Raw genomic sequence first — 10,349 nt, 5'->3', positions numbered from 1 at the left:
CATATGTGAGCGCGTTCACTAACACACATTTGTCATCTCTTCGGAGAAAACGGGTGGCGTGAAGGAGCCTGCTGTTGTTGCTGGAGCATTGTGTAATTCGAGGCGGTTTCCCCCGCCTTAGTTCCCCCTCCTTCCTCAGCGTTTACGCACAGTCTTCTCCAGAAAGGACAGTCGTGTTGCTTCAAGCGGCAGCTCCTGTGAGTGGGCTGCGTGTGTCTCGCCTCGCCTCCGAAACGAGCGCAGCCATCGTTCCTCTCTCGCCCTTGTTTCCACAGGCAGGCTGACACGGGCGGTCGCATCTGCTGTGGCAACCACCTTGGAGAGAGACGGCGAGGCTCCACAGATCGTTGCCCCGGAGTCCTCCAGACCGTCGCTCTCAAGCTGGCATTGTCAGGGAATATGGCGTTTGCTCACGAGCACAATGAACTATGCTGGCAAAGGAAGCGGGGGCGGGGAGAAGGGAATGCTCCTTTGCGGGTGTATATATATACCAACTGCTCTAATCTTCTTGCCTGGAGATATGAGGAGGAGGCAAGTCTCGAATGGGGCTGCTATAAGTCCCGGGTCGCCTTTTCCGGCCCCAGCCTCGCTTGCAGTTCCTTAAAAGAAACGCACACCACACAGACTGCTCGTTAACCAAGCGGGGACTTTCCCGCTCTCCTCCTCCTCCTCCTCCTCCTCCCTTTCATCATCATGTCGGAAAAACAGCACGGAGAAAATGTCCACGCGTTGCAGAACAATGGAAGTTTCAGGGGTTCTAGTAGCGCCACCAAATGTACGGCCAGAAGGCCGACGGGCTGAAGACTGGCCAAGAGAGTAGGGCGGGGAGGAAGCCATGCAGCTAGCAGTCCTGCTCTGGCTCAAGGGGGGCAGTAAACTCGAGGAGCCGCCATGAGCCGGGGAGACATTGTAGCTCCCGCCGCTCAGCAGCGCCATCCGCCCGCTTGTCTGTTTCCCTCGCCCTGTCAGCCTGCCAATTCCAAACATGCTGCCCTTCCCCCTCCGCTTTATCTGCCTCCTTCAGACATCCCTCGTGGACCCACCCTTTGCGCGCGCGCACAGCCCCTCCCTTCTCCTACCCTAATCTATGTCACGTGAGTCTAAGAGGAAACTACAAGGGAGCTCGCCTGCTGGCAGAGCGACTTCCAATGCCCTACTTCCTGCTTACCCCTTGCGTCACTAGTACGCGCCGACCACATTACCGGAAAAGAGAACAGGGTGGCGGCAGCTGTTATGGAAGGAGAGAAAATGGCGTTGTTTGTGCGGGGTCCGTTGGTGTTCGGAGTGCAGCCGGTATTTCTGCCGGCTGAAGGTCGGTCAGTGTGGGATTTACGGCACGCCTGTTGCCTGGCGCAGGTAAATAGGCTTGTTTGTAAGACGTTGGGTGACTAGGCCTTTGTAAGGGCAGCAGGAGATACGAGTAGGTCTAGATAGATAGATAAAAGCTTTATTACAGTCAAAGACCGGCTCCAGATACGAAGAGGGAGTTTCCTTAGTCTCTCTTGCATACCGTTCGGTGAGTAGGGGGGGACTAGGAAGAGCGTCATAGCGTGGGTGGGTTAGTCTTCTTTTTTCGAAGCGGAAGGAAATGTGTGAGCGGCTTTCTAGGGTCATGAACACGAAACCGAATCCTCTACTCTGTTTGTTCATTCGCATTCAGAATGATTGCTCATCTGGATTTGTACTAAGGGTTACCAATGTAAGTTAGAACCAATGTAAGTTAGAAATCGTAAGTGGCTATTGTAAGGGGGGCGTCCTTTTTGACGTTTATTTTACCCTGAATATATATCGTTTTTCAGTAAAAAGGCATTTCACACAATTGCTGCACTAAAATTTGTTTCCACTCTTGTTTTTAGGAGTGGTCTTTCAATTTTAGAAGAAGCTGAAATTTTCCAAAAGGGGGTGCATCTTTTGTGTTCTATAGTGCAAAATTTACAGTACAATCCCATGCATGTCTACTCAAAAGTAAGCTCCAATGAGATCAGTGGAATTTACATCTAGGGAAATTAGTTTATGTTTGCAGTGTTAGCAGCTTTGTTTTCCAAGGACATATCCAAGTAGCAACAGTTTAAAATTAAAATATAGAAACAAGAATCTCTGTTAAATCAAATGTATTCTAAGACCTGAATAGTGGGTGCTGGATGAAACAGGAAAGCTCTACATCTCATTCAGAAGAAATATATGAAGCCTGAATCAAGAAACAAGACGACTCAGGATTTAATAATCCTTCAGTAGTCTTGCTAGGGGTGATCATCTGACTCTAGAGCAGGGGTTGGCAACCTTTAACACTCAAAGAGCCATTTGGACCCATTTCACACAGAAAAGAAAACACTGGGAGCCACAAAACCCTTTTGACATCTAAAATGAAGATAACACTGCATATATAATTTTTTTACCTTTATTCTGTGTATAAAAAAACTATAGTGTGTTGCATTTATGAAATCAATGAACTGCTACAGAGAAAACAAATTTTTATTTCTGCATGTAACAAAAACATTTTGAACTCCGAAAAAAAAAGACGCTGGGTCGAAGGTTACTTTCAAATAAAATACTCAGTGTCTATTTGCGTCCTCATATTTATGAAATAAAAAGTCGAACTTAAATTATTCACCTGCAGCAAACCAAAACTGCTGTCTGCTTCTGTGTGCCCTCATCCTTTTATCACAAGTACTGGAGGGTGCAGTCAGCTGTCAACCTGAATAAAAAAAGGACTAATTGATACTTCCATACAGTAAGTAGAGTTTCTGCAATACAACAAATATAGTCTGGTGAAATATTGAAAAAACATCCCTCTCCCAATGTAATAATGTTGCTGGAATTTTTATAAGAATCTTCTTAAAATAAGGAAGTAGATCTATATCTTATGATTTAGCTGAAGCTCTTGTTCAGTCACTAAAACTGTTATTTTTAATCTTACATTATAAACTAGTAGGACTCCTTTCATATATTTTGAATAGGAGAACAGCTTCCCGCAGAGTCAAAGTCCGTGCTAAAGGGCTGCATGCATTAAACACTACCCACATACCATTAAATGTTAGGTTTTCTTCAGAAACTTTTCTTTGATTTATCCATGGTTGGCCTGGGGGTGGGGTGCGGGGAAGCTCAGTAAAGGCGGGGAGGGGGGTGGCTGTGAGATAAAGGTGTGTTTAGTGACTGATTAGCAGATAAACAGTCAAGTGATGTAAATTGTGACAGGTCCCAAGCTTTTAACATTCAGATGAAGGAGATTACATTTGGACAAAGAGAATCTTTTCAGTTTAGTGTAACATGAGAGCCTGCAGGAAGCTTGTTCCACTCTTTCCCTGCACAATAGCAGAGGAATGTAGCAATTTACTTAACCAGCTAGTGTTCCTAAGTGGATGCCTCTTCATCACTTATTGGTATTTTGTAACTCGGAGCCTCGGTCGCAAATCGGGGGCTCGGGGGCTGAGTGACGGAGCCACAGCAGAGGGATTCAAGAGCCACGTCCGGCTCTGGAGCCGCAGGTTGCTGACCCCTGCTTTAGAGGAAGAATAATTTGTAGCTTTCCATATACTTTGTTCGCCAGTGCCCATTGTCCCTCACTGTAGGCTTTGCTGATTATGAGTGAAAGGAGTTACAGGCCAAAATATCCAGAGGCTAACAAGTTGCTCACCTTGATCTAGATGGAACTTTCTTTTGCATAAGCATCTCCATTTTCTTTTTTAAAAAAATTATATATATTGTGTTTTAGTGTAGACAGTGTGAACAGTGTCAGATATGTCTGTACTATGTATCTCTGCATACATGCACTTGGTCATGAGCTGTGTCCTGCCCAAAGGAAAAACCAAATTTACTCATTTATTCTTGACAAACTTGCTACTATACTGTTTTAAATGATTTGATTGGAAAGTGCTCTAACTGCTATTTGCTACTGACAAAGTATGAAAGTGTTGCTCTCCACAATACATTTTTGAAACTTTCTCTAACTCTCATTTCTAGGGACTTCCTGAAGACCACTTCTATGTAAAGTGTAATGGTCGTTGTGTTAACTCTGAAGATGTGCTACAGGATGGAGCTGTTTACAGCCTGGAGCCTAGACTGTGTGGTGGAAAGGGAGGTTGGTTTACTGTTGTTATTTTATGTTAAATAAAACATTATAGTGGGATATGTCCCTTAAAGTTGCCCATAACAATAACTATGAAAACCTAAAAGGTAATTTGCTACAAATCAGTTTTTTTCTTAAAATCACATTTAAAAAATATTCTTAGTGCTCTTTATTCTGCAGTTATGATAAAAGTTATTATTGGGAAAGGATACTCAGTCAATTGTAACAAAAAATCAGGATGCCTTTATTGTTTTAAAATAGGTAAATAATCTCAGAAGTGGGGGCCCACATCCAGCTCTCTGGGATTTCCCAGAAGGCTATGCCGTTTTCTACTAACCACCAGTCATTTGGCTTCCTGGCTTTTGTACACCTAAAATGTACCTGTTTTTGTTTTGGCCTGACCTTTTATCTCTGCCTCTGCCTGCCATTAGAATGTGGCCCCTGTGAGCTTCTCCGAAATGAAACTTAGCCCTCAATCTTTAAGAAGATCATAGAAGAGCAGAGATTGAAGGGGACAAGTGGGTCACTGGGGCCAGCTCTCTTTTCAGTGCAGAACCGCAAGTTAAGCCATCCCCCCCAGATGGCTCTCCAGTTGCAACTTGAACGTCTCTGGTGTGGGAGAGCCCACCACCTCCCTAGGGAACGGGACCATTGTCTTGCTGCTCTAAAAGTTGGTAAATTTTTCCTGATAGCTAGCTGGAATCTGGCTTGGTGTAACTTGAGCCTATTATTCTGTGTCCTGCACTCGGGATGCTTGAGAAGAGATTCTGGCCTTCCTCTTTGTGACAGCCTTCCAAGTACCTGAAGAGTGCTATTATATCACCCCTCGGCCTTCTCTTCTCAAGGCTGAACATGCCCACTTCTTTCAATTTCTCCTCATACAGCTTTGATTCCAGTCCCCAGATCATTCTTGTTGCCCTCCTCTGAACCCTTTTCAGTTTGCCTGCATCTTTCCTAAACTGTGGTACCCAAAACTGGACACAGTACTCCAGATAAGTAACCAGTGCTGATTAAAGGGAAACTAGAACATCATGAGATTCAGAAATGATGTTTCTAGTAATGCAGCCTAAAATAGCATTTGCCCTTTTTGCAGCCACATCACATTGTTGATACATATTTAGCTCATGATCTACAACAATTCCAAGATCCTTCTTGGAATCCTGTAATCCTTGCAGTACTGTTGAGCCAAGTATCCTTCATATTGTAACTGTGCATTTGGTTCCCTTTTCCTAGGTGTAGAAACTGGCGTTTGTCCCTACTACATTCCATTTCAGCTCAGCTCAGTACTCCAGCCTATCAAGATCATTTTGAATCTTGTTTCTCTCTTCCAGGATATTAGCTATCCCACCCATTTTTGTGTCGTCTGCGTATCTGATCATCATTCCCTGCACCTCCTCATCCAAATCATTAATATACATGTTGAAGAACTTTGGGCCCAGGACTAAACCCTGCAGTACCCCACGTGTAACTTCTCCCCAGTTTGAGAAGGTGCTACTGGACTCTTTGAGTCCAGTTCTGTAGGCAACTATGCATCCACCTGATAGTTGTTCCTCTAGCCCACTTTTGCTTGTTTGCCAATCAGAATTTCATGGGTCACTTTGTCAAAAGCTTTGCTGAAATCAAAATAAATTATGTCCACACCCTTCCCACAGTCCACCAGGAAGGTTACCAAATCAGTAAATTTGTGTGGCATTGCATCCCTGGTGTTTTTATTTCAGTGGCCTTACTGAACTAGAGTGTGTGATTTAACTATTGTTCATTGTCCTTTTGATTTATAGTATAAGATGAAATGCCTAGTTTTACAAGCAGCATTGCAAAAATGTACCTGTTTGTAGGAGCCAGGACTCTTTTGCTACCAAGTTTTACTTTGATGAATTCTGCAGAGTGGTTTGACATAGCTTCCAAAAATTCCAGTACTAATTCTGGCTATTAAAAATAATCTGGACATTTCAAAGCAGAATATTATTATAGGCCTCTTTGCTTTATGCATGAAATGCAGAAGATGACAAGGCATTTTAAATGACGTTGCGGAATATGAGATGTCTTCTTGTGTTTCCATTAACCACCAGTGCACTCTAGGTTATGCTGTATCCTGTGACTACTGTGTTGCATGTTTACAATTTCAAATATCCCTTCATTATTGCAAACATTACCAGTATGTGCTACTTTCTCTCTGGAGTAAAACTAATTCAGAATGTCTATGTCTAACTGAGATAAGACAGATATGAAGGTAATTTTGTGCAGGGGTAAAACATTCTTAAATACACATAACTAAGTAGGCTTAGTGCAAGTTCTTTAAGAAATAAAAAGTCTGTCTTCTGTTACTGGATGTGGCAATATGAGGAAACGAATGCAAAAAATACAGTAGGTTGTGATGACTCCTGTATAAACATCCTTGAAATGTTCTCACTCTTGGACTACTTCATTTTCTTCCATTTCCTGCTAGGTTTTGGATCAATGCTACGAGCACTTGGTGCTCAGATTGAGAAGACAACAAACCGAGAAGCTTGCAGAGATCTCAGTGGAAGAAGACTTCGAGATGTTAACCATGAAAAAGCGTGAGGCATTTCTTCATCTCACAAATAATAAATTACCATAAATTCTACTCTCCCCATATTGCATAGCTTTCAAACCAGGTTTCTCAAATGTTGAGTTACAAGGATTCCAAATGAGAACACATACAGTGCAATCTCTGTACGCTACATCTCTGCAGTATCTCATCTGTGTAAGCCCCAGAAATTAGCTGCAGTCTCAACAAACTATTTAGAACCATGTGACAATCTCTATTCCACTAGTTTTGATGCAGTTGCCTTCAACTGATCATGTGGTGGTTGCTCATTGCCGACTTGTCTGCTTCTGTGCCTACAGCATTTCTGAACGCAATGAAATTCTGGGGCATCAGAACTGTTTGGTTACCGTGTAAAAGCTGCCAGCTGTTTAAGGAGCTCTTATTTTATCTGCAGGAAATGCATTTACATGGGTAAAAGTAAACAATGAACCTGGCAAGAGCCTGATGCAAGTGATCTTGGTGGGCAAGGAATATCCTTCCAAGGGTTCAGAAGATGATTCATCTCCCTTCTTGCCTTTGACAGTGACCTCTGCTACATTTCCATCAGTTACAAGTGGAAACCCAAGTTTTCATGTATCTGTATAGGAAGCATGGGTAGATGGGGTGTTTGGTTATGTGATAGCTGATCTCATGCTCTGCAGATGTTTTGGACTACAACACCCATGATTGCTTACCATTAGCTATACTGGCTGGAGCTGATGGGAATTGCAGTCCAAACTATCTGGAGGACACCAGGTTGCTTATTCTGTCCTATAGGCTTTTCTCCCAGACAGATGAGGGAAAGTGAGTAATCCAAAGTACGAAACTCACAATGGAGCACTCATGCTGAAGTGAATCCTCTTTCATGTATCTCCTCCTCCCTTACAGGATGGCTGAATGGGTGAAGCAGCAAGCAGAACGGGAAGCAGATAAGGAGCAAAGGCGTTTGGAGAGGCTGAAGCGCAAACTGGCTGAACCAAAACATGTTTTCACAAATCCAGACTACCAGCAGCAATGTCATGAGATGGCAGAGAGGCTAGAAGACTCTGTTCTCAAAGGTAGCGCTGTAGACATTGTTGGTCCAGATCCTGGAATGCTTTTCTCAGTAGCTGGGCCTAGTTAATTGGCCATAGCTGAACAGCCTGTCAGCTACAAAGACTGACAAGCTGCTGAACCTCCTTGTATATTGTTTTCAGTCTTTGTCTCCCCTCCTTTCTTGCTGCTCAGTGGCATAGGTGCTCTGCCACATTAGCTTCCGTTGATTCACCTGCTTGGATATTATTAAGGCTTGGAACAGAAATACTCATTTGGTGGGGCTAACTGAATAGGAAGAGCTAAATAGTTGTGCTGTTTTGCAGGCATGCAAGCTTCGTCTAGCATAGTGGTATCACCAGAATGCAGTGAGAGTCGAAAGCGACCAAATGAGTCTGAAAAGGGAGCAACATCAGAAAAGAAAATGTGTTTTTGGTAAGCATTATAGTTCATTCTCTGGCACTATAAGAACACCCAAATGGCAAAAAAGGACCCAAGCTGCTTTGCTTAAAGGTAGGGTACAAGAGAGAGGCCTTAAGCACAGTTTTTTGGAACCTAAGAACTGCAAGCGGTTCTCTGCTTGTAAAATGGGAGTTTCCCCAGTCTTCTGGTTGCACAAGTGCTTAGGTGAAAAGTCAGTAATTGTTGTGGCAAATTGCAATGAAGTAATTCAGCACATTCACCTTTTTATATTCAGTGCAGTAGGAAAACTAGAAAGCAACTTCTCGTGAACATCGTCCGTGTAGTTTTTCAGCTGGTGTATTGCCAAAGTTGATATGATCACTATTCTTGGGCGAGTCCCTTGGAATTGGGTGGGAACAGTCTTGTGAATCTTGAATCTGCTTGAGTGCACATGCTTTCAGACTTCCTGCTGTGGCTACTTTTTGAAAGAGTTATGCTCCTTAACCATTGCCACGGAGTTGGTGATGACTGTACAGGATTTGGCGATGATTGGTAGTCGCACATTGTGAGAGCTTCACCCATACTGGTCTTCTATTGAGGAAAGTTCTGTTTTGTAGCTCCTTTCATATTTTACAGGGAAAACGAACTAGTGGCCATCTGGAAATCTGCTTCATATCTGTGCTTTGAAAAGACCAGCTGTGAAAATAATGCAGGCTTTAAACTGGATTTCTCTTGATTGTGGCAGGATGGGTGTGGAAGGTTTGGAAGACGCTGATAGTTCACAAGACAGCAGCGACAGTGAAGATGACAAATCACCTAGTGCATCAGGAAGCTCCTCAGTGTCCGCTAACAGCCATGTTGACGCAGCGGACGGTACAGAAGAGCCTCCCAGCAGTTCTGAGGATTCCTTAACGGTCAGTTCGGTCTCTGATACAGCTGAGAAGTCACAGGTACAAATGGAACTTGCTAAAAATGGTGTGGTAGAAGATCTGCCTGCTAGTGAAGCTCCAGCAGATGAGAAACATACATCAGCTAATGAGGAATGTGAAGGGGCCAAGACCCTGAAAGAGAGAGAGCAAGCCAGTGCCTCAAGTCCTGCAGAAGCTGTGAGCCAGTCACTGGGCACTGTAAGTATGATAAGTTATTTCTGCTAGAAGTTGGGCTCATTTTGCTTCTTGAACCCATTAATGTAGAAAAAGACTTTGTATCACAGTGTGCCAGTTTGGGTGACACCATGGCATGATGTAGGCAGTGTCTTTCTAGATGCATTGTTTGGGAAAAAAACAGCAGTTAAAAAAAAAAGGGAAGAAGAGGTGTTTTTTTTAGATGCTGCAACATGCTCCTGCTGTTAAGCTTCCTTCCAACTCTGGAATTTCACCTCACCTTGAGAAATTCACCAAAGAATGTCCTGTTTTTGGGAGCTATCAATCTGGTTGTGAAAATGGGAGTTTCACAGTAGTACTTTCTAGTTATTTTGTATTAGTCACATTAGTTCCACTCATAGAGCTCTTCAATCAAAGACAACAGTTGTTCTGAATCTTACAGAGGACACTTTTAAACCAAAACAGCTGTTATAATACAAAAGAGGACTTTGCAATATCACTGTAAGCATTTACCTCTCTCTGATTGTCTGAGATGCACATTTTAAACACAGGATGTCTCTTTCTGTTTGTTTTAGGAGACCTCAAGAATAGATCTGCTGGAATTCAACTCAGTTGTGGAGCTGGAAGCCCTGGGCCTAGACCAGCTAAAATTTGAACTGATGGCCTTGGGACTGAAATGTGGAGGCACATTACAAGAAAGAGCAGCACGGCTGTTCTCCGTGAGAGGTCTATCTAGAGAGCAGATTGATCCAACTTTGTTCGTTAAGCCTTCAAAAGGGAAAAAGAAATAAACAGTGCTTTGATTTGTATACCCAGAGTTTTCCTAGATTTTTCATAATCTGCCATCTTGTACAGTGGTTTCATTTTTTAAAAAGCAAACATGAATTTGCATATTCCTACAGTTCATAAAAGAATAACTTTTGTGTGCGTTGAAAGTAAATACTTGTCAGCAGCCTTGTCATCCTGACTTTTGCAGATGTTCTCCTGCAAGGCTGTAGTGGGTTGCTGCTGACGAGGATGCTTTATGTTCAACGTATTAAGTGGCAAATGTGAAATACTCTACAGCTGTCAAAACTAGAAAGGCTGTATGAATGCCATTCTTGCTGAGTTGCAGAAGAAAAGGGCGGTTGTGATGGAAGAGAAGTGCTCTGCCCTCCCATGAATAGCTAGTAAGCCAAAGCCATGGCCCCTGTGCTGA

At 43.2% G+C, this 10,349-nt stretch overlaps 1 protein-coding gene across 1 annotated transcript; it reads left to right on the top strand.

Annotated features, from left to right (window-relative positions):
* The first annotated feature begins 1,205 nt into the window (after nt 1-1,205).
* On the top strand, nt 1,206-9,960 carry SDE2 (SDE2 telomere maintenance homolog). Its single transcript, XM_044435606.1, has 7 exons — nt 1,206-1,356; nt 3,961-4,078; nt 6,513-6,624; nt 7,503-7,672; nt 7,973-8,081; nt 8,794-9,175; nt 9,727-9,960. Exons 1-7 carry the CDS (start codon nt 1,234-1,236, stop codon nt 9,940-9,942), a joined length of 1,230 nt encoding a protein of 409 aa, XP_044291541.1. The 5' UTR covers nt 1,206-1,233; the 3' UTR covers nt 9,943-9,960.
* The last annotated feature ends 389 nt before the right edge of the window (nt 9,961-10,349 follow it).

Source organism: Varanus komodoensis, unplaced genomic scaffold (genome assembly GCF_004798865.1).
Source record: "Varanus komodoensis strain SLA01 unplaced genomic scaffold, ASM479886v1 scaffold1, whole genome shotgun sequence".
NCBI lineage: Eukaryota > Metazoa > Chordata > Lepidosauria > Squamata > Varanidae > Varanus > Varanus komodoensis.
The sequence above is the reverse complement of the archived record's forward strand: the minus strand, read 5'-3'. Positions and strand labels throughout refer to the sequence as shown.

Excerpts from the sequence above, each read along its gene's own strand:
- SDE2 (XM_044435606.1), top strand. The coding sequence starts at position 1,234 with ATGGAAGGAGAGAAAATGGCGTTGTTTGTGCGGGGTCCGTTGGTGTTC. Across the intron at positions 1,357-3,960 it reads ACGCCTGTTGCCTGGCGCAG|GGACTTCCTGAAGACCACTT; the intron begins GTAAATAGGCTT and ends TCTCATTTCTAG. Across the intron at positions 8,082-8,793 it reads GAAAAGAAAATGTGTTTTTG|GATGGGTGTGGAAGGTTTGG; the intron begins GTAAGCATTATA and ends TGATTGTGGCAG.